The 16,770-nt window shown below is 45.0% G+C and overlaps 1 protein-coding gene across 3 annotated transcripts in view; it reads right to left on the bottom strand.

Moving 5' to 3' along the window:
* Nucleotides 1-16,770, bottom strand: part of PSD2 (pleckstrin and Sec7 domain containing 2) — a 63,392-nt gene that overhangs the window by 7,783 nt on the left and 38,839 nt on the right. For 2 of the 3 annotated variants that reach the window (XM_057541747.1, XM_057541748.1), the window contains 3 exons: nt 14,235-14,347; nt 13,447-13,507; nt 568-658 (listed from right to left, as the gene is read on the bottom strand). In XM_057541747.1, the coding sequence (XP_057397730.1) occupies nt 568-658; nt 13,447-13,507; nt 14,235-14,347 (265 nt within the window). The remainder of the gene's footprint in view (nt 1-567; nt 659-13,446; nt 13,508-14,234; nt 14,348-16,770) is intronic. The other variant, XM_057541746.1, reaches the window with a different exon arrangement.

Genomic DNA, 16,770 nt, shown 5'->3' with positions numbered 1-16,770 from the left:
CCTCCGGACTCACTATTCAACTGCCCACCTGATATCATCAGGTCCCTCTAACTCACTATCTAAAACTGAACTCATCATCTACCCCCCAGAAACCTGCTCCTCTTCCTCTAAGGTGGAGAACTGACCAGGCTTGAAAGGCCAGAGTTCCACCTTGGGCTTCAGCCTCAAAAGAAAATTAGATTCCTGGTGATGTTGAAAGAATCAGTGGGCTTTTCCCTGTGGTAATGATAATGATGGTGGTGGTGAAGGTGGTAGTGGTGATAAAGGTGGTGGTGATGGTGGCAGCAGCTGTGACAATGGGTGGCAAGTCTGAGGATTACCATGACAGCAATAATGATAGTGGAGCACTAAAAACAAATCTCACAGAGCCTACCCCTCTGCCTAACTCAGGGAACACATAACAGTCACATGTTGAGCTGGATGGTCTCTACCTCTGTCCCAAAGTCATCACGACCTTGACCCCAGAATTAGGAACCTGGACCATCAGGATTTAGTGGGCAGAAACCTCTCTCCTCTCCACCCACCCTGGACACAGCTGGGGCCATGGGGACCCTTAGCAATTTATACCTTCAGCAGGTCTTTGGCAAAGTCTTGTCCGTCATTCAGCTGGTCCAAGTTGGCAATGAATTGCTGGCAGGACATCTTCTTGCCAATGTTCTGTAATGGAGAAATGGTTCTGCCTGAGAGTAGGGATGGAGGTTGGTGTGGTCCCCACACCCTGCCCTGCCCTGCCCGGCCAGAAGGGATGAGGCAGCATCAAGGGCAGTAATGAAAAAAGACTGCCTGGATTTCCCTTTGTCTCCCAAGAGTTTACAAAACTCTTTTTCACATTCAAGATTCTATTTGATCCTCAAGCATCATGAGAGGTTGGGGTTCTCCTCAAACCCAGATGAAGGAGTCAGGTTAGATGATGTATTGTAATAGCTGACATTTGTCAGGTGCCTAGCATGTTCCAGGTATTGTACTCAACATGCATTATCTTATTTCCTTCTCACAACAAAGAGAAGGTGAGGTGGGTGTTATTATTATCCCCACTTGACAGGTAAGGAAACTGAGGTGCAGGAAGGTGAAGTGACGTGCCCATGATCACACAGCAAGGAAGTAGAAGGGCTGAGTGTGTCTGACACCAAAGCCCGTGCTCTCACCCGCTACTCCATGGTTAACTCTCCCAAGGTCACACAGCACCAGGACTTGAACCCAGGCCTCTTGGCTCCTGAGCAGAAGCTCTGTGTATTCCGTCACAACTGTCTCACCCTCTCACCTGTACAGAGGGGCGGCAAGACCTCCAAGAGGTAGGTGAAGTGAGGGAGAGTTTGGTCTTAAGAGAATCAAAAATCAATTTCCACCAACACACATGGGTACCCCATGCTGAGCTGCACTGGGACCAAGGGAGCCCAAGCAGATGGTTTCACTCCAGGAGGCACAAACAGACAAAGAGCTGGTAATGACTGTACCCCAAAGTTCTGCCTTCGTTTTTTAACCAGTGATTAGAAGAGGGGCTCCAGCCCTCCAAACCCAACATCTGATGTGCATACTTTCAGAATTGCAGTGTCCACGTTTGAGGAAACACTGGTGGCACTTCACCTTTGAGAAGACGAAGACCCTTGAACACTAGATATTTACTGGTGTAGGATTTTGTGGATTTAGGTTTGCTATAAGGCAGTGTTTCCCAAGATTCACCTACAGATGGGAATAGGAATTCCCCTCAGAAAAGGATTTCATAATCAAATAAGTTTGTATGTTTCAGAGTTTTTAAGGTGCTTCTGTGTGTTAAGAGTCTCCAGGGAGAGGATTCCATGTACAGTGTCTCAAATTTATTGACCTTGGCACCATTTTAGGAAAGATTCTATTAACATCATGTGGGACATTCACACACCACAGAAAATAATTCAGAAAACAATAATAGAAAGCTTTATAAGTAGCTGACAAGCAAGAATTTTCTATACCTTTCCCAAAGGGTTAAGGAGAAATGACCTATGTGTGCCTTAATATAGTATGTTTCATAAGTCTATGTGTATATTTTACATGTACATATATGTATTATGTATACATGTATATAGTCATTTATGTGTACATTCGCAATTGAGGAGTATGAGGGTAATGTTGATAATATTGCCTGAGTTCCACACACACTGAACATTCCCCAGCCATCAGTCAGGGGTGCAAAATCAAAAAATAACCAGGCAAGATTTCCAATCCTAGTAATGACAGACTATCTTATTGCAGATGAACCTTCCCATCAGAAACAATTGCTGGGCAAAGAAGGGAAACATGAGGTGGTGAGGCTGACTAGGAGCAGTTTTCCTCTTTGAAGCATTTGTCAATTCTCAAGCAGTGGCCAAAAGGGTGAGCAACTGAGTGGTCAATAGGATTAGAGAACAAAAATTGCAATTCAGGGCCCACCAAGGACAAGGGGCCCTGGGAAACACTCTGGGCATACTTCAGCAAAACACCTGAAATTAAGAAAGGAAGGAAATTCTTCAGACAGAAGAAAAGTTATCTCAGATGGAAGCATGGAGAAGCAGAAAGGAATGAAGAGCAACAAAAAGGGTGGCTACAGGGAGATCAGCTCCGTGCTTTGTGACCACCTAGAGGGGTAGGATGGGGAGGGTGGGAGGGAGGGAGATGCAAGAGGGAAGAGAAATGGGAACATATTGTATATGTATAACTGATTCACTTTGTTATAAAGCAGAAGCTAACACACCATTGTAAGGCAATTATACTTCAATAAAGATGTTTAAAAAAAAAAAAGGGTGGCTAAGTCTAAATGAATATTGACTGTGCAAAATAACAATAATAAAGTTTTCTGGGAAATAAAATATAGAAAGAGATATACTATTTAAAAGGATGATAACAGTAGTATGTAAGTTGAGAAGAAAATAAATGAAGTTGAGGCATTTTAAGGTTATTTCATTTCCCAGGATGTGGTAAAAAGTACTTTAATAAGTCAGGGATGCATATTGCAAACCACAAAAAGAATTCTAAAAGAATTCACAACTAACAAGCTAACAAGGGAAAATGGAATTCTAAAAACTACTTAAATAATCCAAAAGTAGGCAAGAAAGGAGAAAAAAAAAAAAAAAAAGCAATACAGACCAGATGAGTCAAAGAGAAAACAAAGAGTAACCTGGTATGTTTGAACTCAAATATATTAGTAATTCATTAAATGGTACAATTAAAAGGCAAAGATTAATAGACACCTCTTAAATATAAAGGGACAGAAATCTTGGGAAAAGGATAGAAAAAGATATACCTGCAAACACTAGCAAAAGAACTCCAGTATAACTACACTAATAACTGACAAAATAGACTTAAGGCAAGAAGCATTACTAGAAATAGAGACATCTCATAATGATAAAGGGTCAATATACCAGAAGATATAAGCATCTTAAGTTTGTATACACCTAGTAACACAGTCTCAAAAGATAAAAGACAAAAATTGACAGAACTAAAAAGAGAAGGACATTCACAATCTTGGTTGGAGATTTTAACACTGCTTTCTCAGTAACAAGAAGAACAAAAATACTAAGCAATTAATTTGTTAATAGCAATCAATTAATTAATGCCAACAAATTAGAAAACCTAGATAAGATAAACAAATTCCTAGAAACACACAAACTACCAAAACTGGCTCAAGCAAAAATAGGAAATCTGAATAGACCTAAAAAGAAGTAGAGATTCAATCAGTAATCAAAAACCGTACAAAAGAGAAGTCTAAGACCAGATGGCTTCACCGGTGAAGTTTACCAAACATTTAAAGAAAAATTAACACCAATACTTCTTAAGCTCTACCCAAAAATTGAAAAAGAGGGAACACTTCCTAACTCATTCTATAAGGCCAGCATTACCTTGATACCAAAACCAGACAAAGAAATCACAAGAAAATAAAACTATAGAACAGTATCCCCTATAAACATAAATGTAAAAACCCTCAACAAAATACTAGCAAACAGTAGCATATTAAAAGGATTATGGACTTCCCTAGTGGCCCAGTGGTTAAGAATCCGCCTGCCAATGCAGGGGACACGGGTTCAAGCCCTGTTCCAGGAAGATCCCACATACCGCGGAGCAACTAAGCCTGTGCACCACAACTACTGAGCCTGCACTCTAGAGCTCACAAGGCACAACTACTGAGCCCACGTGCCACAACTATTGAAGCCTGTGCACCTAGAGCGCATGCTCCACAACAATGAGAAGCCTGCACACTGCAACAAAGAGCAGCCCCCACTCGCCACAACTAGAGAAAGCCCGTGCACAGCAACGAAGACCCAACGAAGCCAAAAATAAATAAATAAATTTATTTTTTTAAAAAGGATTATATATCATGACCAAGTGGAATGCATCCCAGGAATGCAAGGGTAGTTCAACATATAAAAATCTATTAACGTAATACAGCACATTAATAGAAAGAAGGGAGGGAAAACACATGATCATTTCAATTGGTGCAGAAAAAGCATTTGGCAAGATTCAACACTTCTTTCATGAAAAAAAAAAAAACACTCAACAAACTAGGAATAGAAGAGAACTTCCTCAATGTGATAAAAGGCATTTATGAAAAGCCCACAGCTAACATCACACACTCTGGTGAAAGACTGAAAGCTTTCCCCTAAGGTCAGGAAAAGGCAAGAATACCCATTTCCCCCATTTCTATTCAACATTGTACTAGAAATTCTAGCCAGAGCAATTAGACAAGAAAAATAAATAAAAGTCCCCCAAATTAGAAAGAAAGAAGTGAAATTATCTCTATTCACAGATGAAATGATCTTATATACACAAAATCCTAAAGAACCCACCAAAAAACTATTAGAGCTAATACACAAATTCAGTAAAGTTGCAAGATATAAGATCAACACACAAAATCAATTATATTTCTATATGTTAGTAATGAACAATCATATAATGAAATTAAGAAAACAATTCCATTTACAATAGCATCAAAAGGAATAAAGTACTTAGAAACAAATTTAACCAAGGAGGTGAAAGACTTGTACATTGAGAACTAAAAAAGGTTGCTGAAAGAAATTAATGACATAAATAAATATAAAGACATCCTGTGTTCATGGACTGGAAGACTTAATATAGTTAAGATGGTAATACTTCGCAAACTGATCTACAGATTCAATACAATTTCTATCAAAATCCCAATGGCCTTTTTTGCAGAAATGTAAAAGCTTATCCTCAAATTCATATGGAATTGTAAGGGATCCCAATAGCCAGAACAATCTTGGAAAAGAACACTTTCTGATTTCAAAACTTACTACAGAGCTAGACTAATCAAAACAGTGGGACACTGGCATAAGAATAGATATATACATCAGTGGCATAGAATTAAGACTCCAGAAATAAACCCATACATCTATGGTCAATTGATTTTTTTAATTGAGTAAATTTGACATGTAACATTGTGTAAGTTTAAGGTGTACACTGTGTTACTTTGTTTTTCTGTTGTTGGTGTTTTTTGCGGGGGAGCCACACCACGCAGCACATGGGATCTCAGTTCCCCGACCAAGGATCAAACCCATGCCCCCTGCATTGGGAGCATGGAGTCTTAATCACTGGACCACAGGGGAAGTCCCTACACTGTGCTACTTTGATACATTTATACATTGTAATGCTATGATCAATTGATTTTTGACAAGTGTACCAAGACCATCCAATGGGGAAAGAATAGTCTCTTCAACAAATGGTGCTGGGACAAATGTGCTGGGAAATTTGAATATCCACAGCAAAAGAATGAAGTTGGACCCTTACCTCACACCAATACAAAAAGTAACTCAAAATGGATCAAAGATCTAAACATAAGAGCCGACAATATAAAACTCTTAGAAGAAAACATAGGACTAAATCTTCATGACCTTGTATTTAGCGATGGTTTCTTAGATATGACACCAAAAGCACAAGCAACAAAGAAAAAATAGATAAACTGGATTGCATCAAAATTTAAAACTTTTGTGCCCCAAAAGACACTATTGAGAGAATGAAAAGACAATCTATAAAAAGGGAAAATTTTTTCTAACCATATGTCTGATAAGAGTATAGTATCTAGAATTAAGAACTCTTACAACTCAACAACAAAAACACAAGCAACCCAATTAAAGAAAAGCAAAAGATTTAAATAGACATTTCTCCAAAGAAGATATACAAATGATCAATAAGCATATGAAAAGATGCTCAAAATTACTAATCATTAGGTAAATGCAGATTAAAACTATAATAAGATATAACTTGTCTATTATCAAAAAGCAGAAAATAACAAATGTTGGTAAGGAGGTAGAGAAACTGGAAACTTTGTGCACTGCTGGTGTGAATGTAAAATGGTGCAATCATTATGGAAAACAGCATGGTTGTTCCTCAAAAAGTGAAAAATAACATCACCATATGATCCAGCAATACTACTTCTGGGTATATACCCAAAAGAATTAAAAGCAGAGTGTCAAAGAAATATTTGCACACCCATGTTCACAGCAGCACTATTCACAGTAGCTAAAAGATGGAAGCAACCCAAATGTCCATGAGCAGATGAAAGGATACACAACATGTGGTATATACATACAGTGTAATAGTATTCAGCCTTAAAAAGGAAGGAAATTCTGATACATGCTACAACATGGATGAACCTTGAGGATATTATGCTAAGTGACATAAGCCAGCCACAGAAACAAATTCTGTGTGATTCCACTTATATGAGGTATGTAGAGTAGTAAAACTCACAAAGACAAAAAGTAGAATGGTGGTTGCCAAGGGCTGGGGGGCAGGGAATGGGGAGTTGTTCAATGGATAGAGTTTCAGTTTGAGAAGATGAAAAAGTTCTGAAGACTGGTTGCACAACAATGTGAATAGACTTAATACTACTGACCTAGACATATACAAATGGTGAGGATGGTAAATTTTATGTAATGCATATTTTACCACAATTTTTTATTTCTTTTTACAACTTTAAATAAAAATTATAAAACCCCCCAAAATGGGCAAAGTATCAATACCTGAATAGACATTTCACCAGAAAAGATATACAAATAGCCACAAGCACATGAAAATATGCTCAATATCATTAGTCACTAGGGAGATGCAGATTAAAACCAAAATGAAATACCACTTCATGCCCACTAGAACAGCTATCATTAAAAAAGAAAAGAAAGAAAGAAAAGAAAAGAAGTGTTGGCAAGGAGGTAAAGAAATTGAAACCCTTACACATTACTAGTGGGAATTTTAAATGGTTCAGCCACTATGGAAAATAGTTTCACAGTTTCTCAAAAAGTTAAACATAGAATTACCATAAGATGCAGCTGGTCTACTCCTAGGAACTGAAAACAGGTGTTCAAACAAAAACTTGTACACAAATGTTCAGAGTTACACTATTCACACTATCGAAAAGGTGGAAACAATCCAAACGTTCACTAAAAGACAAATGGATACACAAAATGTGGCATATCCATTCAATGGAATATTATTCGGCCATAAAAACAAATGAAATTATGACACATGCTATGACATGGATGAACCTTGGAAACATTACACTAAGTGAAAGAAGCCAGATACAAAAGGCTACATACTATATGATTCCATTCACATTAAATATCCAGAATAGGCAAATCCATAGAGACAGAAAACAAATTAGTGGTTGCCAGGGGCTGGAGGAAGGAGAGAATGGGGAAAGACTGTGAATGGGTACAGGGTTTCCTTTTGGGGTGATGAAAAAGTTCTGGAACAAGAGAGTGGTGATGGTTGCACACCGTGTGAATGTACTTAATTCCACTGAGTTGTACACCTTAAGCTGGTTAAAATGGTAAATTTATGCCTTGTATATTTTACCATAATAAAAAAATCATTAAGGATATACAAGATTTTTACAACACAGTTAAAAGACTTGACCTTATCAACACATAGAACATTACAACCAACAAGTGCAGAATACACTTTCATCTGCTAAAATCAATCTCTCTCTGGATGGGAAAGTAAGATAATCAACTGCAAAAAAGTGAAATCATATTGGGTAAATTATCTGATTTAAAATATAATAACAACAACAGCCAGGCAAAAAGACATGTACCAGAAAAGAAAAAGAAAGAGAGAAGGGAAGGGAAAGGAAGGGAAGGGAAGGGAAGGGAAGGGAAGGAAGGGAAGGAAAGGAAAGGAAGAAAGGGAGAGAGAAAGGGAAAGAAAGAAAGAAAGGAAGGAAGGAAGGAAGAAAGAAAGAAAGAAAGAAAGAAAGAAAGAAAGAAAGAAAGGAAGAAAGAAAGGAAGAAAGAAAGAAAGAAAGAAAGAAAGAAAGAAAGAAAGAAAGAAAGGAAGGAAGGAAGAAAGAAAGAAAGGAAGAAAGAAAGAAAGAAAGAAAGAAAGAAAAGAAAGAAAGAAAGAAAGAAAAAGGAAGGAAGGGAGGGAGGGAGGGAGAGAAAGAGGGAAAGAGAGAAGGAAAAGACGTGTGTCCAGAAACTCCAAAGGCGAACTGACATGGATGATTTGGGGCCTCCAAGTTTGCAGTTCCTCCCTTCCTCCCACCACCATTTGGATCAAAAGGGCCTCCCTGTTGCCTTGACCCTCAAAACTGTTCCCACAGCTTCTGTCTCCAATCGGAAAAGAGTTATGGTTGGCCTGGCCACAGCCCCATTTTAAGGCCTTTTCCACAGGTCTGGCGTGACCTGCCTGCGCAGCCCTGGGGTCAGAACAATCCCAGCCTGTCCTTAAGTCTCCCCCCAAGAGCAGAATGAGACAGGCCAAGAAGAAAGAAAGTAGATGTCATCCTTCAGGGCAAGGAGAGGGGCCAATTGAAAGTCCCATGGGCAGGGAAACCCTCATCACTATTTGCAAATCTAGACTAAACCTGAGTTGTACTCAGTGCTCCTTTAAAGTTCCTGTATGACGCTCAGATGGCTCTCAGACGCCATCTGAGAATGGGCAGGACCCCCCGCCCCCAGTCTTCAGAATAGTATCCCAACCCCTGCATCTGTCCAGTCCTCCACCATCCAGCACCAACCCACCTCCCCAGCACTCCCACTGCTAACCTTCAGACAACCCAAGTTTGAGAGAAATTAAGCTTTTCTTGAAAAACAACTTGTCTTTGTTTCAGCTTGAAAGCTCATGGCACAGCTTCTCCCATCCATCTCCTCTCCCCTCTACTGGCCTCAGCCTAGACGCTTCTCCCTCCCTCACCCCAGCGTTCACTCCATTAACCAGTGCTAGTGACTGCACATCCAAAATACATTTTTAATACCTCTCTTTGTCTCCATCTCCAATTCTAACCCAAGCTCCCATCTTCTCTTGTCTGGAGGTTAAAATCGCCCTCCTCTGACATCCTCCCCTTCCAGCTCACTCTGTCATGAGGAATGAGCTTTCCCTACTCCCAGCTAAGGCCACTCTCCACCTATGCTCTGTTGCTCATCTCAAGGAAAGCTTCGATGTTCCCTTCTCTCTCTTGCATCATCAGTTTCTCCTTGCCTGCTTAGTGGATACTACTGACATACACACATGCCCTAGTCAGATTTGAAAGAGTCCCTCCTAGACCTCTCCAGCCAGTGGCTCATTTCAGGAGCCCACTCAAAGCCAAATATCGCAAAAGAATTCTCCACATCCTCCACTTCCTCCCCTCCTATCCTCATCTCCACCCACTCCAGCCTGGCATTTGTCCTCTCCACTCCACCCAAAGTGCTGTTGTGAAGGTCTCCAACGACCTTGACCATCCAGTGATAATGACCCACCGATGGGCATTCCAACCTCAATGGTCATTTTTCTGTTGACATCTTTCTTGACCTCATGGCAGCCTTTTATACAGTTGGTCACTCCTTTCTCCTTGAAAGACTTTCTTCTCTTGGCCTCTGAGACACTGCACGTTCCTGGTTTTCCTCCCATCTCCATGTCTGCTTCAAAGCCTCTCCTGCTGCTCTGCTTGACCTTTAAATAATGCCATGCCCTGGGACGAGGACACCAGCCTGCCTCTCTCCCTGAGGCACTCAGCCAGTCCCATGGCTTTCATTCCACCAGGATGACAATGACCTCCTCACCCCATCTCTCTCTTGCATCCCAGATTTGTTTATCCCACCAGCTCCTTGGCATCCCCATGTTCATGTCCAGTAGGCATCTCAAACACAATATGTCACAAATGGGACTTGAGCCCCAGCTCTCCCACTCACCATGCCCTCCACCCACCCACGGAAGTTCCTTCGACATCTCAGGAAACCGCACCCCCATCCAGCCAGATGCTGATGCCATCCTTACTCCTCTCTTTCCCTGAACAGCCCCATCAGCATGTCCTGTCAGGCTCACCCTCAACTGGCCTCCCTCATCCGTCCCTTCTCTCCATGTTCACTGCCCTGTCTGCCCCAGCCACCATCATCTCCCACCTGGACTCCAAAAACAGCCACTATGGACAGTTTTACTGTCCACCAAAAGTTAAACATAGAATTACCATCAGACCCAGCAATCCACTACTTAGGTATACACTCAAAAGAATTGAAAACAGGTGCTCAAACAAAAACTTATGCTAAGTAAAATCAGTCAGACAGAGAAAGACAAATGCTATATAATATCACTTATATGTGGAATCTAAACAATACAACAAATCAGTGAATAAAACAAAAAAGAAGCAGACTCACAGATATGGAGAACAAACCAGTGGTTACCAGGAAGGGCGAGGGGCAATATAGGGTAGGAAGAAAAAGGGTTATTATGAGATTATATGAAATAATGTGTGTGAAACTTTTGAAAATTGTAAAGTACTATAGAACTTAAAGAATTTTTCATTCAATTAAAAAATAAAAATAAATTTTTAAATTTTTAAAAACCTGTACACGTATGTTCATAGCACTGTTCACAATAGCCAAAAGGTGGAAACCAGCCCCACTGGGCCTTCTGCCTGGAAGGCTTTGTCCCTGGTCTTTCCATGGCTGGCTCCTGCTGACCCTCCAGGTCTCTGCCCCAACCGTGCCTCCTCTGAGACACCTTCCCTGACCCCCAGTCCAGCCCCATCACACCCTCCTGTTTATTCCCTTCACAGACCTATCACTGCTTTAATCACTTGTTTACTTCTTTATTTTCTATCTCCTCTAACTAGAAGGTAGGCACCCTGAGGCAGGGGTTCTCTTTCCTTCTTTTTATGGAACACAGAAGGTGCTCAGCCCCTAGAGTCCAAACGCCCCTCCTACAGAAAGTCCTCCAGATTCCTCCACCAGGCTGTGCCCATCTGAAGAGGGTGCACCTACTCCGTCTGCCAGCCCCTGTACTGCCTCCTGCTCTGACCAGAGCTATTTCTGGGGGCCCTAGCAGGCCCCACATTCCTGAGATCCCCACCCTTCCACCAGACACTCAGTCTCTGTCAAAGAGCAGAAGAATGAGAGCAGGAAGGGAGGGGGAAAAGAACAAAGCAGGGGATGCCGCTTCCTGGGGAAGCTCACAGTAACTGCAACAAGCCGGCCCTGGGCTGAGCACTTTACAAGTGCTGTCGCCTCAAGTCTCACAGGGACTTTCTGATGGGGAAACTGAGGTTTAGGGAAGTAAATAACTCGCTCCAGGTCACAAGCTATTGTGTGGAGAAATGCAGAGGACTCCAACCCAGAACGCTTGCTTTTGATGTGTTGCAATACTGCCTCAAGAGAGAGGTGGGATCCTCAATGTCTGTTGGCTGCAAGTATGAACAATCCTGCCCCGCCCGCTTCTGATCTATGAAGGTGGTGATGTTTCTCTTCAGCTGCGGGCATTAAGGTGGTGCCATGGGCAGCTAAGTCCCACCAAGCTCGAGAGTATCCTCGACCCGGGGTTCACTGACTGCTGCCCTTGTTAGCAGCTCTCAACCAGGGGGAGAGGCACCCAGGGCTGGCACAGGAGTGACTGGGTCCTGAGATGGCCCTTGGCCCCGCCGAGGGTGGGGATGGGGAGAGGAGGAGTGTGCTTAAAGCTCCTTTTAAGGTAAGCCAGCAACACCTGCTCTCCGTAAACAAACAGTAAGCAGTCTTGGGGGAACGTCAGCCCGTTAATGGGCATTTGCTCTGGTGATATTCCCATGGAATACACACGTCTTCTCTCCTGTTCCACACCCAGGCTGGCAGCCCAGGCGGACATAACCAAAGTTGTCACACAACTACTCTTCGTGCCAAGGTCAGCGAGGCTCTCACCCTCCCCAGGCCAGGTACCCCAGTGTGCCCACGCTTGCTCAGGCTGCCATCAGGCGGGGCACTTCACCTTCTTGATCTTCCAGGGATCTGCAGGCTGGGGCTTTGGACTCTCCATTATTTAAAATTTAATATTAATAATGAATACGATTATTATTATTATTGTGCAATAATATTATAATATTATTGTAATATATTGCTACAATATACTGTATAAAATAATACATTATAATATTATTATAATATATTGTTGTAATGTATAATATCATAATATTATTCATAATAATATTAAATAATAAATCCTTACTAAGTGCCAGACCCTGACACTTGGCGATACCTCTCTTGGGCCTCCCCAGGACGCTATGGGGGAAATCATTATTTCCACCTCACAGATGTAGAACCTGAGACGCAGAGAGGGCTAGTGTCTTGCCCAGGGTCACAGAGGTACCACCTGGAGGCAAGAGTAGGATCTGAAGTTGGACCTATCCCAGGTCTTTCTTCCACCCTACACGTCCTGGACTTTCCTGGTTAACTTCGGAACCAGATGTGCTGGCCTGTTGTCCCCATGAGTCACTGAAATATCCCCAACCCAACAGAGGGGCTCTGACCACCCCAGGGTGAGCAATGATGGGGCAGTGATCAGTGGGCCAGATGGGGTGATGGGGGACACAGAAGGGGAACATGGAGATGGGGTCTAGGCTCACAGGGCATGCAGACCACCAGCTACACTTACCACCTGAGAGAGGGCAAGAGAGCCCAAAGGGGGGGTCCCCGGAGCAGACAGAGGAAAGAAGAAGGAATTATTGAGCCACGAGTAGTACTGAGATGCCCAGATCCCAGACCAGACACAGGCTTACAGCCCGGGGCACCCACCTATCACTTCTCTGTTTGCCTAGTCGGGGCGGGGGGGTGAGTGGTGCGTGATGAGAATGCCTCTTGAGGGCAATCTACCATTTGACCGGAAGGGGCTGCCTGGGGCGTGGCACTTCAACAGGGCTGCACTCAGGCTTACAGCACAAGGGGTAGGAAGAACATGTGATCTTTTAGCAATGTCTGGCATGGACACGGCTAGGGGCACACGTCTTATTTAGCACATCCTAAATTCCCGTGTGCCTCAGCTGTTCTTACTGCCCTGCTTGGGGGTGGGGACCCAGGCAGATCTCAAGTGGATAAAACTAGGGCAGAGCCAAGTCTACAAGCCAAGTTGCCCAACTCCCAGGTCTGCTAAAGAAACACAGGCCAGCGAGCAGGAGGTCTCGGGAAGGGGGCTGGAGAAAGGACCGGCCCTTGGACAACTCGGGATGAATCAGTGAGAGGACACACCCGCTCCCTGCCTCCCCAACTCACATGTCCATGCAGGTCCGTGTTGAGAAGCATCAGGGCACAGGTGAGCGTGTGGATCCCATCTAAATCAGAGACGGTGGCAGCCTCAGCGTGAGCACCCAGCTCTTTCCCAACCCCAGGCTCCCACCTGCCTCCTGTCAGAGGCAGCCTGGAGGCCTTGGAGACAAGAAGAGGCCAGCCACCTGACAACCACACATCAGGGCCCAGGGCCTGCGTGATGCTCCGTGTCCCACCCCCATTACAGCATCAGAGTCACTCGCTCGCCCCAGGTCAGGACCAACCCCTCCCTCAGAGGTCACCAGACCACCCTGGGCCTGTTCTAGCCCAGATTCCTGCCTGCTGTGGCCAAACTCACCTTGAATCTCAGACCCAGGAATGGCTCTGGGTCCCGGGCTATATCCCTTCCATGGCCCGTGTCTCCTCTAATAACCAGCCTAGTCCCCCAGTTCCTGGGACTCAGGTCCATCCACAGGACAAGTTCTGCACTTAAGAGGACCCCAATCCAGACTTCCACACCAGGACTCCCACCACACCAACAATCAGCATTGCGACAGGGCACCACAGAGAATGAGGACCCAAAGGACTGACTCCAGGACGGAGGACTTTCAGGCACAGGGAATGACAACGGGCAGGGCAGTTGGGAGGTTCCTTTTCCAGCAGACAGTCCCCATGCCACCTGCCATCGTTCATTCACTGATGTTTCTTGAGCAGGACAGAAGTGGCAGGTGGACCAGAGGTAGGAAGAAGCCAGGGCCCGGCTGGGGGGCAGGGGAGTGGGGTGAGGCGTACCTTCCGAAGTGCTGTCGTCAGGGTTGCACTGGCAGTACCGGCGGGAGAAGTGCGTAAGGACCCGCTCACGCTCCTGTGTCTCCCCCATCAGCGGAAAGGCCTTCAGGAAGGTTCTGGAGGGTAATGCAAGGATGCTGAGGGCCTCCCAGAGCCCCTGAGTCAGTCTGAATCCTCACTCGGGGTAGGACCCCCACACACACACACCACCCAAACCTGCCCAAGGGGGCTGAGGCCCCAGATCCCCAGCATCTGGGCCCAGGGAGGCACCCTGACCCCCACGATGGCCTCTGGAGTGTGGAGTTTCAGCCCTCATCACCCTCCAGGGCCCTTCTGGAAGGAGGCAGGGGACAGACTGTGAAGAACAAAGGCAGACGAACACCTCAGTGCCAGCATCCGCCCCACTCCTCGCTCCCTCCTCCATGGCTGGGCCATCCACACCGCTCCTCAGACCGCTCCCCCTCAGCCATTCCCCCTCCTCACTTGAGGCGCTACCAGCTGAGCCCCAGGCCCAACCTTGGCCTCCCTCACTCCCCCCTCCCCAAGTCTGAGCCTCCTCTGCTGGGCAGCTCTGAGTCCCTCTCAAGGCCAAATTCAAAGGTCACCAGCTCTCAGGGGTCCCTGGCAGAGGATGCCAAAACCAGAGGGGCTGGGAGATGGGGCTGGGGTCCCTCACCTGGGGCACAGGTACACCCCTTCTTGGGAAGGGAAATAGCAAGCTGAGACAGTGTGGGTCTCTATCCATCCTGGGTTCATGAGGACTAGTTTGTTCCTGATTTTGCCATGGTTCACTTGGCTTCTGTAATGCTCACTTTGCTTTATCCTCTCTCAAGCTACTTCTAAGGCACCCTGGGACCTGTGAGCCCCATTCTGGCCAGTCTTTACCTTTGGAGGCTTCCCAAGGCATCCAAAACTGCAGACCACTCTCTAATTCAATCCCAATCAATCAACTGCTATATAATAACACTCCATCCGCCATCTAGTCTTCCTCCTTTCCCTGTCTCTCCTGTTCCCCATTCTCTTCCCTGCATCTGGCCCCTGCCTCTTCTCCTCATACTCCACTAGGACTTTCTAAAACCCATCCCCCATCCCAACCATAGCCTATCCTACCTGGGAGTCATCCATCCCAGCTCCGGCTCCCCAGCCCAAACACCCCTTTCTCAGGGGTCTTCACCAAGCTCCAGTTAAACTCAGGCTGCCCCCGGGATCAGCCTCATTACTGCCCACCCTCTCCCCTGCATCTTGGAACCACCGGTCCGTCTGCTGTATCCTCTGCGCTTCTCACACCAATCATTCCTCTGCCCCACAGCCCAACTTCAGGCCTCGTCCTCTCCCACCTGACCCTCTTCAGAAGCCTCTGGATCAAAGGCCGCCAGCACACTGCTGGCAGCACTGCCTCCCAAAACACTGCTTCACACCCAGCACCTTCTGGGGCTCCCCAGGGCCTGCAGAGTCAAGCCTCAATCTATTGGGCTGGATATACAAGGTCCTCCCACCCGGCACTCATGCCTCTGATTGCCAGCCCGACCCACCAAACACCTTTCCCACCCGATCATCCAGTGTGAAAATTCAGACTCAGCTCAGGATAGAGTAGCTTGCAGCCGACCAACACTTCCACTGAGAACAATGAGAAAAGCCAGACAAAATACATCTCTCTTAAGCTATCAGAAAACTGCTGACGCAACAAACACCAATAGGACCAAGATTCTGGAGAGGAGACAACTGGGGAGAGGTGGGCTGATCTGCAGCTGCTTTCCCCCCGGGGACACTGCCAATCACGGGCACAGGCAAGAGGCAGAACGATTAGTGGCTTCACGGAGCTGGAGAGACAAACCAGGAGACTTGAGGGGCTGTAAACATGTGGCCAGTTCTCCCTGTGAGATATCTACCAAAACCTAAAGATGTAATGGGTAGGAAAGCCTCTCTGAGAAGTACAGAGATTTGGTTTTTTGACAGTCTCGCCACAACGAGGAGACAAAATTAGGATTTAGGACCCACCAAAGGGAGAGGCCCCAGTGAACACCCTATGCTCTCAGTGGAAAGCCCTGCGGCCTTCACCCTGTGATCGGGGTGAACCCTGAGCCTTACCAAACTTCAGGGCTGCCTCTCCTCAGCTCAGCCCTGGATGGATTAGGACTGCGCCTCCCTGCCCTCCTCTAACTGCCTAGCAAGGGACAAGGTAAACCCTTTCTGGAGGAACGCATAATGATCTAGAGCCGCTGTAATTCTATACAAAACGTACAGCATCTAATAAAAAAATTACTAAGCACACAGAGAAATAGGATATAAGATGGAAAACCAAGAGAGAAACAATAGAAACAGATAACAGATGATGCAGATGTCGGGGTAAAAGCAGACAAGGACTTTCAAATAACTGCGACTAATATGTTCAAAGAAAGAGAGGGAAAGATGGGGAAAGTAAGTAGAAAATAAATCAAAAGATGAAGAATTCCCCCCAGAGAATTAAAACCTACCCAAAAAAAATGTTTAATAAAATGAAATTTCCAGAACTGAAAAATAAAACAATAGAAAGTGAAAA

The sequence above is a fragment of the Balaenoptera acutorostrata genome, chromosome 2, assembly GCF_949987535.1.
Source record: "Balaenoptera acutorostrata chromosome 2, mBalAcu1.1, whole genome shotgun sequence".
Lineage (NCBI taxonomy): Eukaryota > Metazoa > Chordata > Mammalia > Artiodactyla > Balaenopteridae > Balaenoptera > Balaenoptera acutorostrata.
Note: the sequence above shows the minus strand (reverse complement) of the source record. Positions and strands in the feature narration are given on the sequence as shown.